General features: G+C 35.6%; 1 protein-coding gene across 2 annotated transcripts; it reads right to left on the bottom strand.

Moving 5' to 3' along the window:
* Positions 1 to 101: 101 nt before the first annotated feature.
* Mob2 (MOB kinase activator 2) lies at positions 102 to 23544 on the bottom strand. Of its 2 annotated transcripts, XM_083053208.1 has the most exons (6): positions 14186 to 14998; positions 11013 to 12062; positions 4916 to 5170; positions 3831 to 3955; positions 2170 to 2397; positions 102 to 1079 (listed from the first exon to the last, which is right to left on the bottom strand). In XM_083053208.1, exons 2-6 carry the CDS (start codon positions 11246 to 11248, stop codon positions 1000 to 1002), a joined length of 924 nt encoding a protein of 307 aa, XP_082909334.1. In that variant the 5' UTR covers positions 11249 to 12062; positions 14186 to 14998; the 3' UTR covers positions 102 to 999. The 2 variants fall into 2 exon arrangements, with proteins under 2 accessions (XP_082909334.1, XP_082909335.1); XM_083053209.1 differs by lacking the exons at positions 11013 to 12062; positions 14186 to 14998 and adding an exon at positions 23113 to 23544.
* Positions 23545 to 24414: the final 870 nt, after the last annotated feature.

Raw genomic sequence — 24414 nt, 5'->3', positions numbered from 1 at the left:
TGAGTAATTTAAGATATTAAGGATCTTTGGAGGATTCTGCGACTTGATCGATAGCTTCACTTCTAGAAGAAAGAATGGATTTGTTCGCAGCTTTTAACTCGTTAATAAGACATGTGCCTTAACACCAGGTATATATTTGGTATTATTTTAACTTTACAATATTATTATTGTATCATTTTTTTACAGAACAAATCATCTCTTATAGCAACTAACTTTGTCAATAATAATCAATACTCGTTTTTTATCGCGCTCTCTCTCTCTCTCTCTCTCTCTCTCTCTCTCTCTCTCTCTCTCTCTCTCTCTCTCTCTCTCTCTCTCTCTCTCTCTCTCTCTCTCTCTCTCTCTCTCTCTCTCTCTCTCTCTCTCTCTCTCTCTCTCTCTCTCTCTCTCTCTCTCTCTCTCTCTCTCTCTCTCTCTCTCTCTCTCTCTCTCTCTCTCTCTCTCTCTCTCCCCCCCCTCCCCTTCTCCTCCCCCTCTCTCTTTCTCTCTTTCTCTCCCACTCTCGCTCGCTCTCGCGTTCTTTCATTCTCACTTGTTATTTCTCTCTCTCTCTCTCTCTCTCTCTCTCTCTCTCTCTCTCTCTCTCTCTCTCTCTCTCTCTCTCTCTCTCTCTCTCTCTCTCTCTCTCTCTCTCTCTCCCCCCCCCTCTCTCTCATGTATATCTTACCATTTAATAAATTATGTACAATCTCACAAACAACAAACGGAGGAACCTAATTACATCATGTAGTTGTTCACACTTCGCTATGTACAAGTACTACTGGTATCTTTTTTCTTTATTTTTACAGAATCGCCGCTTTCTTTCATATTTTCTATCTTTCTCTTCCTCTCTTCCACCATCCACCGGCCGATCGTATTGTAATAATAAATTCTATTTTTCGCATGTGGTCTATAAAAAAAGGAGGCAAAAAGAAACTGAACGAACGAACGAATCGCCTATCGTCACCTAGTCTCAGGAACTGCAACCTCTGTTCGCGTGCTATTACGCATCATGATCATCTAGGTGGTATTGGTAGTGGTTGTGGTGGTCGGAGTCTCCTGGATGGCTAAGGTCTGCGAAGGCGCGGATGTCGAGTCACCTGGAAGCAAACAGAGAAAGGAATCAATCGATAGTATAAAATCGAACATGTATCTCTATCTCCGGCGAGGCGTATAATGTAACCGGCTAAATATACATTTAATATACCGTAATTGAGTTCATTGATCTTGATAAGCGATATTTTCTACTGTATTTTAGAAAAAAGATCTTGCAAAATATAGCTTAAGTGATACCGTCATTCTATGCTCTTTTTCTTTACCAGAAGAGCAAAAACGCAACCTCAGAAAAAAATTTGTGGTACAAAGTGTCACCTGCCAAGATTATATACAATCTATATGCTAGGAATGAAGTTGGTTGCGCTGATGACTTCCAGTATCATCTATTGGCAAAATCCGCGAACAAGCTTTTGATTCAACCCAATAGTTTCAAAATCCTTTTTTTAAAAAAAATATTTTTTTAGTTCTAAAATCTTCAATCGTCTCGATAAAGAATTATAATAATGACAGGGTGTCTACTCAAATCTTGTAAAAAAATTCCCTGAGAATTCCCTAATCTTCCAGGTATTTTCGTTTAAAATTCCAAATAAGAAAATTTGTGTAAATACAGCTTTTTAAAATAAGTTTTTTTATATTAAAAAATAATTTATTATAAACGTCTTAAGGAGTACTAATTTATTTAAATATTATTTAAAAATTGAACAATTTTCTATGAAACTTACACAAGACCTTGATACTAAAAGAAGATCGTCAAAAAAATCACATGAGATTTTAATAAAAACTTAAATACTGCAAAGATATATCAGACATATATTTCTCAAATATATTATTAAGTAAAATTATCAGACAATTTTTAAAAAAATTTTTCAAGTTTCAACAAAATTCTATGAGATTTCCGGATTTTTCAAGATAAAATAATTCCTGACGACTGCCAGGGTTTTCCCGATTTTTTCAAGAAGTAGACACTCTGTAATGAAAGATGTTTGCTCAAGACACACATACGCGACCCCATATCGATCGTCAAAGGAAATATTCCATTGCGCAATTCGGTCTCGGATCTCTCGCCGGCATTGCGTAATCAGCATCGATCAATACCGCATCGTTGGCAACGGCGGCGGCATATATAAAGCTTACCCAAGAGGGCGGCCTCTAGGTCCCCCAGGATCTCCGTTTCCTTGGGATCTATAAGGTTGAAGCGTTGATTAAGGAGCGTGAGGTGGGCGAACACACAATTGAGGTGAGCGTGCAACCCCAAGAGCGCCACCTCCCTGAAGTGGCAGTGGTAGATGTGTGCCACCACGTGGTACAGTAGCCGCAGGATCTTACGCACTATCGACTCGAACGAGCTCGGGAATTCGTTTGCTGAAAAACAAAAAAATAATCAACAATCGGTAATGATCAACGGATCGGTGTTCCTCGGTTCTTAATTAATAATTTGAACAAAATACACCCATCAACACTGATTTTATTGCCAATTATATTAGATCAATTTTAGGGTACACTTTGTGTCACTGATTCCGAATAAGACATTGGTTTTCCTAGATTGGCTCTAATTTGTGAGATAATGGGTATTTCTTGAAAAACATAAAAAATGCAAAAAATGTAATGGTTAGGCGTAGCCTATATCTCCAAATCATATGGAAACTGTCTCAAATCATACAAAAGTATACATATATATGAAAGTATATAGGAAATACACCAAGTGGCGTTGTATTCAGTAAAATAACATAAAAACAAAGTTAGCTAATTCAGATAATCACAATTAAGGCTCCTGACTCCTTTCCGACCATGTCGAAATCGTGACGTCAGAGGCGAGACAACACACGCTAAAATTTCTTAGATGCCATTTCGAAATAAAAAAATATTTCGATAAAACAGCACTTCAGATGGCTTTAGCACACTCTTAAAAAACCCCGAAAACTATCCTTTCCCCTTTATAATCAATCAACAGCTGTAAAATGTAATATTATGAAGCCCAATCCGTTTGGTCTTTGCACATGCGCAGTCATTCCGCATGTCAAAGTCTGATATCTCGATCATTTTACAGATGTTGATTGATTATAAAGGGAAAAGGATAGTTTTCGGGGGTTTTTAAGAGTGTGCTAAAGCCATCTGAAATGCTGTTTAATCGAAATATCTTTTCATTAAAAAATGGCATCTAAGAATTTTCAGCGTGTGCTTTCTCGCCTCTGACGTCACAATCCAATATGGCCGCGGTGAGCACCCAGGAGCTTTAATGCATAAAAAAATGCTGTTTGTACAATTTTCTTTTATGTGAGCCATCAGGATCACGTTGGAGATAAAAAGAATGTTAAAGAATAAAAAGACAGACCAAACTCTGCTGCATATGTCAGCAGCTATAGATCGTATTGGGATAAAACCCTAATTTGAGTATCCATTATCTCAAAAACTAGAGCTAATTCGGTAAAACTATTGTAATTTTTGGATTCAGCATTTCCAAAATACCTTAAATTCGCTCAAACATCCTCGGCAACTAAACAAAAGTTTTGTTTTGTTGACCAGTGTAATAAATATACATATCTCTCGATCGAATAATAAAATCGACAAGTTTTTATATAATAGTATCAAAGTGTTATTAAAAACAAAGCTATAACGTTTATTAATTATATATTTTTATTCTGGCAGGTTTAACGAATTGACTAATGACTAATGAATTTAATAAGGCTCCTATATGATATATGTATATATTTAACATTAAATAGGCGCAAGAGCCAAACGCGGATGTTGGTTGTTGGATTTAATGAATTAAATTATATAAAGGGAATGAGACTCACCGTATTTTGTCGGGAATATAGTTTCGTCGCTAACGGTGCGTTGCGTAAATGTCATAACATAGTCTATATATTGTGGTGCGGCCACTCTCGTTTTTTTTCCCTTTTCGTCGAACCATAGATACGTTCTGGAATGATAAAGCAGTGTTGTGTCAATCGATCGATCATCATTTCAAATGCAAAACATTAACAGCGCAAGCAAATATAATGAGCAAGAGCGATCGACAAATAATTTAGATTTAGATCAAACCTTTCGAATATTTCGATAAAAGTTTTTGACTCTCTATTAAAAATATAATGACAATATGATGGTATTTTAGCAGAGATTACACTTGTATTGTGACGAAAACGCTCGGTTTCGATACATCGAAAGAATTGAAAATAAATTTCAGATTTCCCGTCATATTCTTTATCGATTCTTTCTCCATCTTTTTAGCAATAAAATTTAAATTTATATAAAAAATTTTAATACAAAATATAGAAAAAAACAATACTCTTTATTTACTTTATACAGGATGATTCATTTTAATCTTAATAGACCAATATCAGGAAATCACGGGGTTTTAGAAAAAAAATTCATGTATTAGGTAAAAATTCTAGGATTTCGAAGAAGATATAATATCGTGACCTAGAATTGATCTTGTAACGTTTTTTAAGGTCATTTAAAGATCAATCTATTTTTTTACATAAATCTATTCCTCGCAATATTCCGCATAAAAAGTTATAAGAGTAGGATGGCCAAAAACTGACTAACTTACGAAATATTTTATACTTTAATAAATATTCTTGACCTAATTTAAAAATACTAACAATAAGTTGATATCCCCCTCAAACTCCTACAGTTTTTGCTTGATAAATTTCTTTCTAAAACCGATTTTTAGATATGCGCCTATTTAAGAATAAAATTAATCACCCTGTATTATGTACGCGATTTGTCATTATGTTTTTACATTCTATATTAGTATAAAATATAATTCTCTCAAATATATACTCGAAACAAATCGGAGAACCGATTTTTACACTCGCGCGAGATGCAATTTCTCTATGAGATATCGTAAGTAAGAAAGGAAAACAAGGTCAGAGCTTACCTTAAGCCGGGACCGGTCATATCGGGACAGCCCGTCATGGTGCAGAACTCAGATATCGTGCCATATACGAGATTAATGTGGTCGAACAGTGCGAGGGTGTGCGACGCCAGCCACTCGTTGTAGTCCAGACCGGGCGGTAAATCCACGAGCATCCTCAGGTCCAGCTCCGGCAATTGCCTCTCGAGAGCTGCCTCCTCCAGATACAGTTTAGGATCCTCCGTGGCTCCCGCATCTTTCTCCTTTCGTCTGGCTTTTCTGCAAAACAAGGAAACATTCGCATGGTTAGCGAATCCGTCACACAGCCCCTTCACAGAGTGATCTTTAATAACGTTCAAGCCAATCAAGCGAAATCATAGATATCACGCAAATATATATGTATATATATCAATGTGATACAGCACAGCCTCGCGTGTGTGTGAGATTAATTAGCACACTGTCCGAAACCAAATTGATCAATTATTATTATGAACAATATTAGAAAGAGAGAGAGAAAGAGAGTAAGAGAATTGATTCTTCATAGAATTTTATTATTGTAATAATAATAAATTCGCAATATAAAGAAAAATACGTGATGTTCAATAAGAGGTTGGTATTTGCCAAAGAAATGGGAAGATCCAGTTTTATTACAGAATATTAATGAATTACAGTGAAAATAATTTAAGATTAAGATTACGATTAAGATTATAAAAATTTGCCAATAATATACAAAAATAATAATATAATATATACACAAATTATACCGGGTGTCCCAGTTCTACCAGATCACCTGTTAATGACAGATTCCTGAGATCATTTGGAGACGATTCTTCCTCAGTAAAAATGTCGAAACATCAATAATTTTCAAGTTATAAGCGATTGAAAATAAAGGGTTTTTTTATAAACTATGCCTTGTGGAAATAAAATATTAACAAAACCACATTCTTCAGTTAATTTCAGATAGAGTTTACTTTAATAGAATTTTAATTTAAGACTTAAGTTACAAAGATACATGATGGCAAAAATTGGGAACATGCAAAAAATGATGGCCTCCCTCTCGACATTTTTTCCTAAGAATCTGCCATTAACGAATAATCTGGTAGATCTGGGACATCCTATATATTATACAGGGTGTTAAAAAATTAGGCCGACAAAGAAAGAAAATAGAAGACTTCAAAATAAACATTTTTTGTTAATACTATTTTTTTCCACGACGTTTTTAGTTTTATACTACATAGTATGTGTGAAATAGGAGTTTGTGACATAAACAGTAAACAAACATATAAGTGGAAAAATTAAATTGTATTTTAATCTTGAACAAAACACGGAACAAATACATAAAAGTAATTCACTCTTTTTACAGAATATGCTCAAAAATTCCTCCATTAACTTTAATACAAAGGTGACAATAAAGAAACGTTACAAACTCATATCTCATATCGTGTAGTATTAAAACTAAACGTTGTAACGAAAATTAGTATTAACAAAAAAATGTTTATTTTGAAGTCTTTTTTTCTCTCTTCAAAGTTTGTCGGTCTAATTTTTTAACACCCTGCATATATGTATAATATATATTATATTTATTATAATTATATATAAATAATATTTTAATAGATATATATTATAATAATATATACTAAATCAGTTTATTAGCGGCTTCGACGCTATGTAGTCTAGTTTTTTTTTTCATTTCTTCGTCGAAAACAAATTCCCCAAAAATCGTCAATGAAAGAGAGAGAGTGAACCATGAAATCATTTACAATTCTCATTCTCTGCGATTGTCGATTTCACAGGTTCGCTAATTTGCGGTCTCGAGATTGACCGGAATAGAAATTGAATGGTGGAGCGTTTCGTCTTTAATCGAGTAGCGCGAATTCATTAATCAGATTAGCGAATTATCGGATTTGTACAATTATCCTCTCGACGCTTCCCGACTCTCTATTCAATTTATCTTTAATCTATCAGCGAAGCCATAAGCGTTGTATTTCTCACATCACGAGTTCAACGAGAAGCAAACCAAACTGCTTTTTTTTACGTAAATAGAAAAACGTCGGAGAACGTTTTCAATGTCGTTTAATTATAGAAAACCCTTTAAAAACAATACGAAATAATAATAATAATAATAATAATAATAATAATAATAATAATAATAATAATAATAATAATGGCCCTACATTTCAGCAGAAAACCGAATACCAATGAAAATCGAATTGTAGCAATGCACTATTGTAATATCACAATAATATATAATATAATATAAACCGCTACATTTTACATGTTTATAACAGAGAATGTTCCCACTTTATTGTACCGTATATATAATTTTAATCATAAATTTCTTTTCATATAAATTAATTAGGAAAGTAACTTTATATTAAAATTTATATTATTTATTTATATTAATTATATTTAAATTTATATTTATAAATATTTTAATTTTAATTTATATTTAAGAACAGAACATAGAAAAAGATCAATAATATTCAGAAACATTGACAGTCCCAATTAAGGTGAATCGCGCGATAATACGTTAATTAACGTAGCATCTCCGTTTGTAAGTGAAAACTAAATATTATAATATTGATTCCGAATATACTCTGTGTATTTTCGAGCTTGCTATACAATCAATATATGCAGCAGCCACATCCAGCTTCCTGCCAGTGAAAAATGCAATTACATGCAATAACGATAGCAGCATCATATGTTCAGCCACGTCTACACGGTCCAAAGCGCTTTAATCGCTTTCTAGAAAGCACATGCTCCTGGAAAGAAGCTGCAGCTTCGGCATAAGAAAAAAAAAGACATTGGCATAATTGTCAGCCGGTATACGTATATATCCTCCTGTGTACATATATACATATGTCCAATCACTAATCACATTTCCGTATATAACATCACTTATAACGCTTATAATATGTCGCGGATATATGTAATTTACATGTCTACTCGATTTTCTCCCGATTTTTCCTCATTTTCATTCTGTACTTTGAATGTGACAAGATGTGAAATTTAATTACACTGGTATCAATTTCACGCATATTCACGCACACACATACAAATACACACATATATATACAGGGTGATTCATTTTAATCTTAACAGACAGATATTTAAAAATCACGGGGTGAGATTTTTTAGAAAAAAAATGTATTAGGCAAAAGTTGTAGAATTTCAAAGGGGATGTAATATCGTCGATCCAAAATTGTGTCCTTGGGTAGCGTTTTTTCCAAGGTCGTTTAAAGGACAACCTAGTTTTGTTTTAAATTAAGTCAAATTAAAGTATAAAATATCTCTTAAACTGTATATTATCTTTTTGAAGCTGGCAGGACCAAATCGGCAGAATCAAATTGAACCTATTAGAATATTTAGTACTTATTTTGTACTAATTTGTACCAATAAAAATAATTTTGTACTCTGTGCCACTTTGAAAAAAAACCGTGGCGCTGCTAGCTTCTTGTTAAGCTGGCAGAACCAAACCAAAACAAAACGAAAAGAAAAAAATAATATCAGGAATCGAAAGAGTTTAATTTGTATTAATTTGTACCATCAAAAAAAATTTTTATCCCTTCTGTAATAAAATAATCCCCAATTGAACTCAGCCCTATTAGGCTGAAGAGTAAAGTACTCTTTCTTATTAGCAGAATCAATCGCTATTTATATACGCGATGCGGCATAATATGTACCGTCAAAAAATAAAATTTTAGATTTTATACCCCCGCCTTTCCTTCGGAAACTACCCCTATCAAGAATAAAGTACTCGTATACATGCAAGTACGTATGTTTACTTCGATATCTTTATATGTACATAGAATTATTTTAAAAAATTCAGAGTAAATTAATTACTGAATAATTTTAAAAAAGAACAGTCAATTTTACTCTTGAGACTGATAGCGGTCGGTAAACCACTATCATTAAAAAAATGAGGGGAGCTCTTTTGTACCTTAAAAATCCCCAACATTTTTTTGTCCATCAAATTTTTATTATCTTGTGCCATTTAATTAAGTCAAGTCAATATCTCTATCAAGATAATATCTCTAGCAGTGGGGACAGCTTGTACAGGAAAGTACCCCCGACCGCTATCAGTCTCAAGAGTAAAATCGACTGTTCTTTTTTAAAATTATTCAGTAATTAATTTATTCTGAATTTTTTAAAATAATTCTATGTACATATAAAGATATCGAAGTAAACATACGTACTTGCATGTATACGAGCACTTTATTCTTGATAGGGGTAGTTTCCGAAGGAACGGCGGGGGTATAAAATCCGAAATTTTATATTTTGACAGTACATATTATGCCGCATCGCGTATATAAATAGCGATTGATTCTGCTAATAAGAAAGAGTACTTTACTCTTCAGCCTAATAGAGCTGAGTTCAATTGGGGATTGTTTTATTATAGAAAGAATGAAAATATTAAATTTTTGTTGATGGTATAAATTAAATCTTTTCGATTTTTGATCTTATTATTTCTTTTCGTTCTGTTTTGATTTGGTTCTGCCAGCTTAACAAGAAGCTAGCAGCGCCACGGTTTTTTTCAAAGTGGCACAGAGTACAATATTATTTTTATTGATACAAATTAGTACAAAATAAGTACTAAATGTTCCAATAGGTCCGATTTGATTCTGCCGATTTGGTCCTGCCAGCTTCAAAGAGGTAACTATATTTACTTTTTATTTTTATCCTTTTTAGCCATCTTATCCTTATAACGATTTACATAAAAGTTAGGTTGGTTTCGTTTGAAAAAAACTGCGTTGATCTTTAAATGACTTTGAAAAATGATCTTACAAGGGAAGGTCCTCAGGCGTTTCACCGTTTTCGATTCAAAACCTGGAAGAAAATGTTAAATACAAAAGTTTTAGAAAATCAAATGGTCTATTATGTGGTTATATTGATATGACCTTCATGTAACCTTGAAGGACACCGTGAAGGTCAACTTTGAAATCTTAATTGGAAATCCATTTTTTATTACATAATCGTGTAGCTTACCTCGAGAGCTTTTCAAAACACTATAATGAAGTATTTTTTTCATAGAACTTTTCAAATTATAAAGCTTCAAAGTTTCAGTATTTTGACGTGCATAAAAATATTAAGGTAAAATTACCAAAAATTGAATGTTTTACAAGATATTTTATATTTTACGTCAAAATATTTACAATTTTGAAGCCTTAATTTAGCCTTAATAATTTGAAAAGTTCTATGAAAAAATACTTCATTATAGTGTTTTGAAAAGCTCTCGAGGTAAGCTACACGATTATGTAATAAAAAATTGGGGTTTCCATTTAAGATTTCAAAGTTGACCTTTACGGTGTCCTTCAAGGTCACATGAAGGTCATATCAATATAACCACATAATAGACCATTTGATTTTCTAAAACTTTTGTATTTAACATTTTCTTCCATAGTCATTATTTTCCAAGAAATTTGACTGTTACGGAACTTTTGCCATCACTGTATAGGTGAGAAAGTTATTATACCATCTTTTTTTTACGCAAAAGTAGGAGCTGTAACTTGCAGAATATGTTATTGGCATCACAACATTTCTGCATAGGTTTTGAATCGAAAACGGTGAAACACGACCTTCCCTTGTTAGTTAAAATTCAAGATTATCAACTTTTTCCCCCCTCAAAACTAAACATTTGTTTTTTAAACAAGACATTTGTTCGAAATATTGTTTTCTAAAAAACAATATTTTTTAAATATATTTTTTCTAGGGGGACATAATATCGTGATCTAGAGTAGTCCTTGCGTGGCGTTTTTTAAGGTCGTTTAAAGGTCAATTTTTTTTCATAAATCGACTCGCAATATTCGGTATAAAAAGTTATAAGAGTAGGATGACCAAACAGTGAATAGTTTACGAAATATTTTATAATTTGATATAATTTTACATAAACTGAAATATTTCATAAAATATTCATTTTTCAATCAATACCTTTATGCACAAAATCATGAGAGGAATCAATTGATGTAAAGAAAAGACATAGTTGTCAAGAAAAAGTATGTATAATTTGGAACTAGCACCTTTTTTGTATAAAATTGCATATTTGCCTGTTAAGATTAAAAACGAATCACCCTATATGTACATATCTACGCGATCTGCGGGTTTGTGCGGGAGGAGAACTCACGCGACTAGCTCGCCGAAGAGCCTGATCTTCCTGTGGCAGGTGTCGAGCAAGGAAAGACGCGAGGAGGAGGCGCTGCTTGAGCTACCGGCACCGGTGCCGGCGCTGCCGTGGTGCACCGGCGTCGGTGGCGCCGAGACGGTGGTGGCCGAGGACGCCACAGCGGCGGAGGCGGAGGAGGGAGGCTCCCTTAGGACGCTGACGGCGGCACCGCGCGCTGGCGAGCGCAGCATCATCATCGTCGTGGTCGAGGACGACCTCCTCGGCGCGCCGCCCTCGTGCCTGAGGATCCGCTCACGCACGCTAGGTAGGCACCAAATCTTGTTCGATTGTCATCGAACTCTCTAGCCAGCATGCACTCCGGGACGTCCTTGTCGTCCCGGGTCCTCGATCGAGGAGAGATTGAAGGAAGAGGCAGGACAGTTACGGCTCTTCGAGTAAATTCTTCGAGGACGGAATGTTCCAACGATGTTTCGAGGAGAAGTTCGGATGGAAAAATCTCTTGTAATCTTCAATTCGCGTGAAGTTTTGTTGGTTCGTTTCAATTCGTTCAAATAAACGATTCTACATATCTTTTTGGATGGATTTTTATTTTTCTTTCCTTCTGAAAATACTTTGTCCTTAATATCTGTGCATTTTAAACTGTGGATTCACTTCGTTCACAGAGATCTTGATTTTTCTAGGAATAATAATATTTTTTTCCAGTCCTTTTTGAGATCCTGACTTTTCTAATACGATTCTTCTGAATGTTCATGCATGTGATTCCTAATAGGGATGATGACTTCCTTGAATGATTCCTTCGACTTAAAAGCAGCTCGACTAAACTTATTTTCCGGTTTGCCGCTAGTTTGTCTACGTTTGCCACTAGTTCGTCGTCTCACCAAGTCTTCGAGTTCACGTAATAGCACAATGATAATGATGTTGAGTCTAATCAGTTTCGAGAAGAAATAGCTCACGGGAAGACGACGCGGAAGACACTCCTTGGAAGACAATCCTTGGAAGACAATCGATCTCGTTTACAAGAACAAGTGCGAAAGATCGGTCTTCGTCGATCTGGAGCAAAATTCACAAGCATGCGTTCGCGTTCGATCATATAGTTACAAATCAATGTTATGACACAATGGAGCATCATTATAATATTTGAAGAGGCCACAGCTGTGTTGCTACTACTGATAATGATTTTGAACTTTTATTTAGGTTGATTGAAACAGATATATGTATAATCCATACACACATACAAAATTATTCATTCTCGGGAAATCTACAAGTATCGAGGTGTCGATAAATTGCATATTTAACCCCCTTTCTTACACTTTCTCCCCTCTCTCTCTCTCTCTTTTTCGATTTGCTACAAAAATTTGGACAACATGCGTCGCTGACGCGATGCCAGGTTTCTCGTTTCCCCAGCTGATGCCGCGAATTTGTCGCTTGGCTGTCTTTCTAGAAACTAGGTTATCACGTACACGTGCATCCATGACGCCATAAAGAAAAATATAGTTAAGAACCAAGAGATTAGCGATCTCGGTCGGGCAAAATAAAATTGATGATCGTTTCGTGACAAATATATCGAGAAGCGAGTGCCTTAATTTGTTTTTTCGTATACTTGGAATTGTATTCTGAAAAACTTATAAATTTTATATCTCCTGAGATAAAAACGTGCTTCCTTTTGTTGCATTGACAACTAATAACTTTTAATTGTAGAGAATTATTGACGAAATCTAGCTTACAATTAAAATATCACATGTAAAATAATTAATATAATGAAAAAGAATTTATTATATAAAATGTAAAATAATTTTATATAAATTAAATAAAAAAGCGTAAAATGAAACATGCACGCTGTTTTTCTGAATCTTAAAGCCATGTGTTCATTCCGTTTTCTTTCTTCTTGAGAAAAATAATCTTTTAAAAGATTTAAAAAATAATCTTTCAAAAAAATACTCAAAAAAATAAAAAATATATAAGAACCATAAAAGTTTCCGTATATATACATTGCTAAACGATTGTATAATAATTCACATAAATTAAATAAATAATTTATAATTACTGTGAAAAATAATATTGTAATTGCAGAATCGATAGCAACGAGAATTACGATGATAACACAGCGTGTGTACGTTATTAACCCGGTTAGTCAACCGAGCGTAAATTTGAATGTCGCTGCATCGCGAAATGAAGGAAAAGTTCGAGCCAAGTAGTAGCTCCGACCAATTGCACGAAGCCGTAACATATGCGTCCTTGATCGTGACCAGGACAAGGTCACGTCCAACATTTAAATCACACTTAACGCGTGCAATCCAGTAGTATAAGACTAGAGTTGCAAAGGAAAACAATGTTGCAGGTTCATCAAGCAAAGAGAGACTTCGATAAGGATTTTTTCTCTCAAAACTCTAAATCTACAATTTATCTTCACTTTTCATATTCGATAATATTTAATTAAATTATATATTATCATTATTGTAAAAAGAGAAAAAATCGGGACCCTACCAGGACTTGATCCTAGGATCTTTTTCTCAATAGACAACCACTCTGCCACTGAGTCACTCGATCCCCTACTATGTCACTATATATATATTCTTTACGTTATTTATACATCTTATATACATAATTTCAAAATGAACGAAATATGCTGCCAAACTTCACCATATTTCTGTTTCAGAAATGCATCCTTTATTTTGCGGGATCTAAAAAAAGATCCCGCAATACCTGCTGAGGATTAGATTCTGCTACTCCGTCCTTAATTCTGACAAGGAATTTGTCACAAGCGGCCGCTCGGCCGAGAATCCCCCGAAGGACTAAGCGAGTAAATAAGAGAATCCCCCTAGGACTAGGCGAATAAATAAGGGACTACCTTCTTTTCTCGTTCTCCCTAGACACGCGAACCTGCATCCAAAACATCCCGTTCAAAAATTCACGAGAGATTTCAGGCAAAAAATATGCGCATCAACTTATTCAACCTCCGGGTGCATCGCTTCAATAAATTCTTGTCTTTTTTTCCTCTCATTCATTTTCCATCGATGTAATATTGATTTATTTAATCTCCAACACTCAAGTACTCGAGTAATTTTTGTTCTTTTCTTCATATTATAACTCGTTCATTCTCCGCGGGTAGTAATGATCTAATCGAATTTTGTTTCGTCTCGATAAGAAGCATTCAGTCAGATAAATAGAATTACCTAATAATTCTCATTCTCTTTTCCAAGAAGCTCGTTATGGAACATGCTGCGGAACTTTTCTGACATCGATAATTTTCTTCTGATCTTAATAGGTTTAAAAATTTTCCAATTTACTTAAAAATATTATAAAACTTTCCGTATATCTCATTTATAAAAAAAAATGTAAACGTCATATGTAGCTTCTCATAGCTTCGTATTATTTTAAATACAAATTTAGAAGAGTTTTGAGAAAAATAAGCTCGTCGATTTTAATTGATAAATCGAATGCAGATGAATTTTAAAAATTCGTTGATATTTTTTCCTCATAAATTAATAGTACTTTCTAAAAAAAAAGTAAAGCGTGTTTCTTTGCATAAGATCATTGCAGCATCCTCCACGGGGTCCTCTTTACTTTGCTTCTTTCTTGCCGCATCACGTTGCGGTATTTCTCCTAATCGAATCACGTCGCATCTCTACGTAGAGATCACACTATCACATCATCGTGTACAAATAACGAGACAATGAGCGGAGAGAAGGAGCTAGTTCTTTTACTGATTGAATGGATTCGTCACTCGCGAGCGCGGAAGACCGTGCGAAAATAAGTGAAATAAAGGGTAAAAGGATAAAATCTTCTGAAGGGGCTAGTCGTCACAAATTTTCCAAATTTGCCGCTCAAAGTGACCGATTGCGACGTTCGATCCGAACGAGCCCGTATTTCTCGCACATCTCGCGAACGCGAGTCCGTTCCTTTTTCTTCTCTTTCCTCTCATAAGAGATCGAATCATCGGACATCCTCGTGCTACTCGACGCGCCGCCGTCGAGTGCACGAATGCGACTGCCGAGATCGCAGATCCTGACGAATCACCGAGTCGCCACAGAGTCGGGAATCAAACGCGCCGAGGTATAATGCGAATTAAAGCGATGCTGTACCGATACCTTCCTATAGCGCACTAATTGGAACATTGATATTTTCCAGTATTTTCATTATCAAGAGAAAACATAATGTATGAAAAATAAGTATATTAATCGTAAAATATAAAGAGTATTTATCAAAGAAAAATATGAGCAAATATATATGCATATATATAGTGTGTATGTGTTGTGTATATACACAATAACTTATACAAATTTGTTCAAACAATTTAATTTAAATAACTCAATAACTTTATTTATATAATTTTATATCGATGTGTTATATGTTCTTTTGTTTCATATTATTTTTAGTACATTGCGTCGTATATATGCCTTTTCGCCTTTTCCAGACCATCCGGTTTAATTATTCGATTGTGTGCGCAAAACTAAAATGCGCATGCACGTTTTTACCCGGTGAGCCATTTATTCGACGTTGTTTCGTGCGCCGTGATGTTGTCTAGTATTAATGCGACCACGAGGTATGGGCGCGTTGATCTCCGTCGAATCTAACCTTTTTGAAGTCGGACGTGGTAGGAATTAGGAATGACTTCAGAATCACCGGTTGTGACGTAAATTTCAATGATTTTATGAAAAAGAGCTATCAATCATATAATACATATACGCGGAATGTTCAATATGAAGCATAAAGATAAAATATAGTGCCTTTGTCGCGAGTTTAGAGTAGTTTTATATTTAGAAATATCTATGATTCAAAGCAGAAATGTGTATTACATTTAACACATTTATAAACCTCACGATTGAAATAAAAAAATTTATCATAACAAAACGTGATATGAGAATATAAAAGAGGATAGAAAATATCATTAAACACCGCATAGACTTAAAAGCTGATCCCGAGATTTTCATATGTATTTCATATAATCTACCATGTAACATACACGAGGCATTTATAATCCAATCGGCCAAGCTTCTTGAACGTATATAAGACCTATTTTAAAAATATATAATCTAGAATTTATTTTAAACCCGCGTATTTAAAGTAAATCATAGCCCCTGTAATTACAAGCCTGATTGAAAGCTCGTCTTCGTCAATGAACGAGTTATTTATAAAGCGAATAGCGATCAATCGATTATTGTAGAAACCAGAAATATCTAACCACCGTGTGTATGTGTGTATATATATACATCCAAAAAGGAGCTTCAGCGAATATCAATTCCGATCGCAGAAACGAATTATTTTGGACACGCCTTGTTTCCGAAATAACGATCGGAGAGTATCACAAAGACTTCCACCAAAGACTTCCCCCTCTTTCTTTCCATTTACCTTTTTCTCTTCTGGAAGAAAATGAGACATTCGACGAGACATCAAATAGAATTGGTTCCTTTAGCCCTGTCGGTCGAAACAAAATTTCGAGCAAAATAGAATCACCCGTCAATTGATCGAGAAAGCTTATATAATATTTGCTTTCATTCACACATTTTTTACTGTACTTTCCGTATCTTTTCTCTTTTAAAGTCTTGCAAGGTCTCCTCTTCACGCATCTATTGTATTTTAAAAGAGCAATTTAAGTGCGTACGAGCGACACGGAGAGACACGAAAGATACGGAGGGACACGGAAAAACACGGAAGGCGAGTCCATCGCAAAAAATTATGGAAAAAAGAGAAGAGAGAGAGAGAGAAAGAGAAGAAAAAGGGAAAAGAGAAGAGGCGCGAGGGCGGCAATGCGACGGCGATTGCGCCACCACGGCGCGGCGGTGTGTGTCGGATCAGCTGTGAGTCGGGTAACTCGAGTCAGCTGACTGCCGGACGGACGGCACAGCCGCGCGTGGAGCGGCGGCGAAGGGAGGAGAGGAGAGATGACGCTCCCCGCGATTCTGCGACAATCAATATTCCGCTCCCGCTCCGCGTGCGCGTCACGCGTTCCATCTCTTTCTCTCTTTCTATATGTGATCTTTCCCTCAAATCGCTCTGTATCTGTATATCATGTATATCACCACTTTTGTCGCTCGATTTTTCTCGGATTGATGATTTCCGAGTATCAGAATATCCGTTAAATCTTTGCTTTTCTAGAAGCAAATAGAAAGAAAGAGAGATAGAGAAAGTATAGTTTTGATTGAACCTTTTTTTATGAATTTCTGATCAATGTCATGTAACTTATATAAATGTTTATAATAAAACATTTAAATAATTATAAATAATAATAAATATAATAATATATATATTAATAATGAATAAATAATAATGTTAAATAATAATAAATATATTTAAACTCATGTGTTCGGAATAAGTAGGAGTAAAAGATGGCGACATGTCTATTTAAGTTCTGGAGGATTATACATATATTTGTAGATTAATGGTCGATGATGTAGTGTGTCTTGAAATAGCAAAAAGAAATAATCTATTCGTTATGTCATCACCGCGTGTAACAAGAACGAAAATTACGATTTATGTTCGCTGTATTCCTCAAGATTGTCGTCTTTAAACGGAAACGGCTTTAAACAGTAAAACTCTTCAACAGATATACAACTGAGAAATTATTCAATAGATGTCGATCAGAAAGTTCTGAAGCTACACTCGATAGATTTCGAAGTATCGCGGTAATATTTCGACGACAAGCGGATAAAAAGAAAGACGCTACCACAAATAGCTTGTTCGAATTTTTCAACATATCAACGTAATACGTAACGAACATATCAACGTAATAAAAAATTTAACGGTGTATGTTTTGTTACATACAGACTTTACGATTAAGATAAGAATTAATCAATCCCGAGATCCATCATAAAATGAACAACACGACAATTTATCTCGCTGTCTCGAGATAATCCTACGAGAGATTATCAGAAAGATAATCCAGCCATATTGTCTATACGTCAGGAATTATGGCGGCGAGCCTTCGAAACACACATTTCGTGGTTTCAACATTATGGTCGGTATTCATAGTCCGATCTTATAGAATCTTTACAGTCTTGAGATGTTATGCGACCGTTTGATTAGTTGAATGGGATCTTAAGACGACCTAAGACCACACTTAAGACGATCTTAAATATAAGATCGGACTATGAATACCAGCCTATATCCTTAATGACCGAAAACCAGAGAAATAACAATTAAAGATCTAAGAAGAATCCTTGAAATCTGATCCTGTATGGGCAGTTTAACCCAAACACAACAACGCGACGAGATCGCAATCCTGGCGAAATAATTATCAGGACGAGCGACAAGAGAGCTATAGAGAGAAGTTAGATAGCTCGGGAAAGATAGAAGGGGTTGGGGACGAAAAAGGGAGGTTTGGCGCCAAGCGCCATCGAAACGCGGCTGATTTTCTCTTCTCCGGGATTACATCCTTACAGGATGCGAATCGATGGACAGACTCTCGGCGCCTCGAAGGCGCCTTTCGCGTGACGTCGATGGCGCTACCCCTCTAACAAACATTTTCTCCGGCGTTTGTTTACTTCCCCATCATGCGCCACTACCCTGAGGAGGGTGATTCGCCGCAATATCTCTCCTCTCCTCCTCTTTCTTTCTATACGAATTACGCACTCGGATTTCTCTCTTCGTATAATGAACAGCGAAGAGCAAATGAGGCATTCGGTATAAAAAAGAAAATTAGTTGCCTAATCTAATCTGATCTAATCTAACTATGAAAGAATATAATGCGAAAAACCATTTTATTCAATTAGATATAATATCCTAAATTAAAATGCGGAAGGAGGGCAAAAGGAGAGATGGTAATCGCATAAGATTATTTTTATCTTGGCAGAAGGGTTAAATACTTCCGCTTAGAGGAAGATTTTCAGCTGACTGTGGACAGCACGACGGTTTGCGGTTTGTCTGTGCGGTTTCTGCAAAACCCGCAAAATCCTCTCGCGTCGTGCCTGACTTCTCATCTCGCCGGAAGTCCATTAATCGGCTCGCGTTTCAGGTCCTTCATGAAACTGCCATTCTTCTTCGCATCAAATACCTCGTATCTTGATGGATCTTTCAATGAAATCGGCGCATGCGCAGCGATGAGTAAATACGAGGCTAGCAATAATCAATCTACTGATCGACAATGCAAGTTCAAAGTAAGAGTCAGACATAAAAACACGTTAAACTAATTTTGACACTGCGAAAAAGTAATATAAAGGGAAGTCACGATGTAGTACAAGGGAACGGCTGATGGATTTCTTTTTGTACCATGACATTGTCGGTAATGTCAATGTCACAATGTTAATCAGTCTAATGAAAACGTGTGATCCAACTCGGTGTTACTTGCTACGCGACAAAAATACCGACATGACATGCAGCGATGGAATTAAATATCTTACAAGTATAGGTTCGAATTTGTTTGCATAGTTTCGATAATATATATAATTACTTTGGAAAAGAAAAAAAAACAAATAGACTCGAATCTGAACGAGATAGATTTGAATTCTCTATAAGTTGCGAAAGACAAGAGCAATACTTCCAAATATTCGAATCTGTATCAAATACAGTTCGAATCTTTTATGAGGACTTATGAGAAATTTTACATTGTATGTATACATATACACAGGGTAGGTTAATGTCTTACCCTAACTATCTTTTTTCCTATACATTTCCTACACAAAAAAAAGTTTCGCACAAAAGTTGTTTGATTAAAGGGACACAAGACAGCGATATCAATTTGTTTACAGATGGTGCCACTTTCGAGAAATTTACTAATTATTACTTTTTTTTAATACGCAGCATCATACTTATGCGCAGTATCATACTTCTAAATCGTAATGTAGAGAATATGTAAGCGAGTAGAGAGAGAATATGGGGTGATATATATATATATATATATAAGACGATGAGTGATTCACAATCAGTGGCGGAGTGGCTGCCTACTGCCTACTGAGAGAAGGCAGGTCCTAGGATCGAGTCCCGGTAGGGTCGCGATATTTTCTGCTCAGGGAAAAGGTCTACGCCTACAGTAATAAAATCTTCGCGTTTTCTATATCATATATCAATACCTATTAAAATACAGCCTTCCCGCGCTTGGTTCAATATCTTCAATCGGATGATCATTAAAAATTGAGGTCATGTCATCGTCGTCTCAATTCTAACTTCGATCTCTAAGCAGTGAAGCTTTTACCCATTTAATAGCACCTCGCCAAATGCAAATATTGACTTAACCTTAATCGTATGCAACACCGCACCGTCAAAGTTCAGAAGAATATATATACACACACACACACACACATTATATGTATCTACGTCTATATATATGTATGGAGCGGGGCAAAAATGAGGTTCTATTTAGCTATTCATGCGTTTGAATCTTAATTCGCCGAGACTTTTCAATTTTAAGCTCCCTTGAAACTCAAATATACCCTGTGCTAATTAAACCCTCGATAACTCTATTAAGGAAACATTAAAAATAAAAATTATTCGTAAGATAAAGTACCCTATGTAGACATAAGAATACGGCTGACATCTCGAATGACGTAAAAAAAATTGATAATTAAAGTCGCGGGAATATTCGTCATATAGTTAACGTTCGGTTAAATTTTTAAGTACAGAAGTTACGACTCTCTTCTCGTTTGTGACTGTGATGAGTGATGAGTAATTTTGCGAGACACTTTTCAACTTAATTTTGAATCCTACATTTTATATAGGTAATTGTCGGGTAAACAAATAAAAATTTGAACTGACGACAAAATCATACACAGGGTATCCCAAAATTATCGGATCACCTGTTAATGGAAAAAGTTCTTAAGGTTATTTGGAGACAATTTTTCCTGACAATCAGTGAAAATGTCGAGGGAGGTCCCAATTTTTGTCATGCACCTTTGTAACTAAGCTTTAAATTAAAATTCTACTAAAGTAAATTCTATCTGAAATTAATTAAAGAACGTGGTTTTGTTAATATTTTATTTCCACAAGGCTTAGTTTGCGAAAAACCCTTTATTTTCAATCGCTTATAACTCGAAAATTATTGATACCTCGACATTTTCACAGAGGAAAAATCGTTTGCAAATAATCCCAAGAGTCTACCCCATTAACGGATTGTCCGGTAATTTTGAAACATCCTGTATATGCATCGCGTTCAAAAAGTAAAGTATTTTGAAAACAAAATACATTATGTGCGTGGTGTGATGAAAACCGGTATGGTATACGAGCATTCTTGATGAGTTTCGAAAGCCGCAGAGACGGAGCTCGGTTTCTCTCCAACCGCGTCGAGCGCACGACAATCGTAGGCACGTGCTACACACGTCGCGCGTCACACATGTCCCGCAACGTAATTACGTCACACGGTACGCAAGTAAGCCGCGACACAGCAGTTGCGAGATTCTGCTCTAGGTGCACAAGTGTGAAATTCTCTCGATTTAGAAAGATAAGATAATTCGCCTATTTTTGTAGAAATACTTTACATTTTGTTCTGCGTGTCTTGAGATTTTGTCTCTTTCAAGTTAAATATTTTTTAAAGTAGAGATTATAATATAAAAATTATATATAAAATTATGTATACATATATTGTATATATATATAATTTTCCATTTAAAAACTAGATTGACCTTCAAACGACCTTCAAATGACCTTGGTTAAAATATGAGTTAAAATCGAGTTTATTAAGATTATCTTTTTCTTCTCTATAAGAAACTTTTTTAATTTTTATATGAAATATTTTCTCGTTACAGCCATAGTTTCAAAGATACTCGACTATATTAATTAAAATAGACACCCTGCATATATTATATACATATGTATGTATGTATGCATAATTTTTTTTTGCGCGCACGCGCGCGTGTGTGTGTAACGCGCATATAATCTGTCCAAATGATATCAAGACGATTGCAAAAACAATCAGATTGATTCATGTTTGATAACGTGAATCTGATAGAGACTTAGTCGCGATAAAGTCACCAGATATTATCTGACTCACAATTGTTCGATAAAGATAACGCGTACTAAATATTGTATCTTGCTGTTTATCACAACGAGAAACAAGCTGTGTAAATCGAGATTCTTGTGAGAGCAGTTGCCTGATAAGACAATTTATTTATTATATACTTTTGCAGCCTCGTATATATTTTCTCGCGAGATTTATTTTGTAAATTGCGAAAATAACCATCTCGCGCTTCGTTCGAGCATCTCTCCTTGGCAGATATCTTAGACCTTGTCGACAGATGTAAGTTTACTTTACAAGCTTTCGTCGGCTGATAAAACGATTTTCTCCGTGTTTTTGCAGACAGCCTCTCATCCTTTCGAGTAGCCTTTTCGTATCCACACAATTTACATTTTCCTACATAATATCTTTCGCCAACAGATGTTGCGGAATATATATAATTAATTAATTCGCTTTTTATATTCCAATTTTGTCATGTTTTATAGCAACATATGATCAAAATGCGTTTCCGGTTATTAAGTATAAATATCGCTTCGAACGACATTCGTGCATCTCCGACATGTGAACATGTGTTTCGTAACGATTAAAAAAGGAAAAAAACACGCATTGGTATATTACTAAGCTTATTTATGTAATTGCTTTGGCGCCATTATTGTTTCGCAATGACGTAAGAGAGTCTAGATGAATTGCTAAAAGATGAATTGCAATAGTTCCTTTGTTTGTTTGACAATTTATGTCGTCGAATCGTTAAAACATAGTCCGTATATCAGCGACAGCAGCTTTTTCTTTCGTTTCAAGATAACACCGGCTTCCTCAAGAGAATCGCATTGAAAGACAATAGCGCACGTTTCAAATTCTTTTATGAAATACAGTGCTTAAGAATTACACACATGTATAGAATAAAACATATAAAAAGATCCAAATGTCTATTTTACAAAGATTTCTCGCAAAATTTCAAAAGCGATGACCTTGAAGTAAATTCTGATTATTCTAATTGTAACTAAAGTTTTATTAAATTTCTCATGTCCAAAATAAAATTAATTATTATTATTAAATTTTTTCAACAAAATTATTTGCGCACTCGCTGTTATCTTTCGCTATAGAAAACTCTACTGAGTTATTGAGTATCATCATCAACCTTCAATATCATCAGTATATGCAAATTTCAAGGACGAAAATCGTTTTCACTTGTCGGAGCGAGACAAACCGGAAACTGACCTGCAGAAACACGTGACCGTATCCTCGACGTCGATGGGAAGCGACGTCTCGATGGCAGAATACTTGAGGACCTTCCTGTTACCCAGGCCGAACATCGGGACGAGAGCGCGACGGTACCAGGGAAACGTGGGCAGGTGTGTCGGGGGCATAAAACAACAAAGAGTGAGGAAAGGAGAGAGGCGGACAGTGCGACAGACAAAGAAAGAAGGAGAGAGGGAGGGAAGGGGGAAGAGAAAATATATGTACTTCGCTCTGGTTGGTCGGGACCACTCGACCGGCCGTTAGACCAGCAACGGAGCACAGACTGACATTGTCGTTCTCCAGGCAGCGGACAGGCAGGCAAGTAGGCAGGCAAGCCGCCGTTCGCCAGGTACCACCACGTCGCAGTCGACCTCTCCACTGCTGCCGTGGCAGATAGAGAGAAAGCGGGAAAGAGAGGGGAAGACGCGGATATGGTGAGGAGAACCAGGAAAGTTCCACCGTGTTCAAGAGGAAGCCGATGACGCGGAGATCCGCGAGAGAGAGAGAGAGAGAGAGGGAGCGAGGGAGAGAGAAAGTACCCAGGGGCTTCCTCAGAGTATAGAGCGATGTCGCTGTATAGTTCGCTATATACTTCTATCCTTGTCACCTTCTTTTCCGCTCTTCTTACTCGGGAGTTCCCCGCTTTCCTCGAGTGGACTCGTCATAATGCAATTAACGATTGACCGAACCGAAACCAAACAAGTTCTATGTCTATATTACATGTTGTCGTGCAACGCGAGATTGTCAGCTGAATTTTTTGGTGCCTTGGTTGCAAGAGAATTCATCTCTTTGAAGTTAACCTCACTTTTTTTGAAAGAAGAAAATTTTTCGATCGGTAAACTTCAAAATTTTCGACTCGAAAGATAAAAAATCGACGAGGACTCTTTTAATTTTGGTTTTAACCGGTTTTAACGCTTTGAGTGTTAAAGATAATTGTTAGTATTTGTGAGGGACTATCCAAGACTCTGCATAGAGTTATAAAGTTTTTCAATTCTTATTTTTGTATTCTTTTATTTTTGACATCTTTTGTACTTTGACAAGGCGGATTTCTTTTTGTTTCTCAATATTTAGAGTCGATTGTTCCAACTTCTTGATAAATTTTATCCGACAGATAACATATCTTCGTCTCTTTTCAGATAAGTTAAAAAAAGAAGAATTTACCAAGAAGTTGGAACAACCAGCTCTTAGAATCCTTTTAACGGCTTGAGCTTAAATGGAAGTGCCAAGGTTATATCAAGATAAAACACCATATTTTTTATATATAAATCGATTTCTCGTCAT

This window comes from Prenolepis imparis, unplaced genomic scaffold (assembly GCF_030444845.1).
Source record: "Prenolepis imparis isolate NDT839.2.m4 unplaced genomic scaffold, iyPreImpa1.0 SCAF_13, whole genome shotgun sequence".
NCBI classification, from domain to species: domain Eukaryota; kingdom Metazoa; phylum Arthropoda; class Insecta; order Hymenoptera; family Formicidae; genus Prenolepis; species Prenolepis imparis.
Note: the sequence above shows the minus strand (reverse complement) of the source record. Positions and strands in the feature narration are given on the sequence as shown.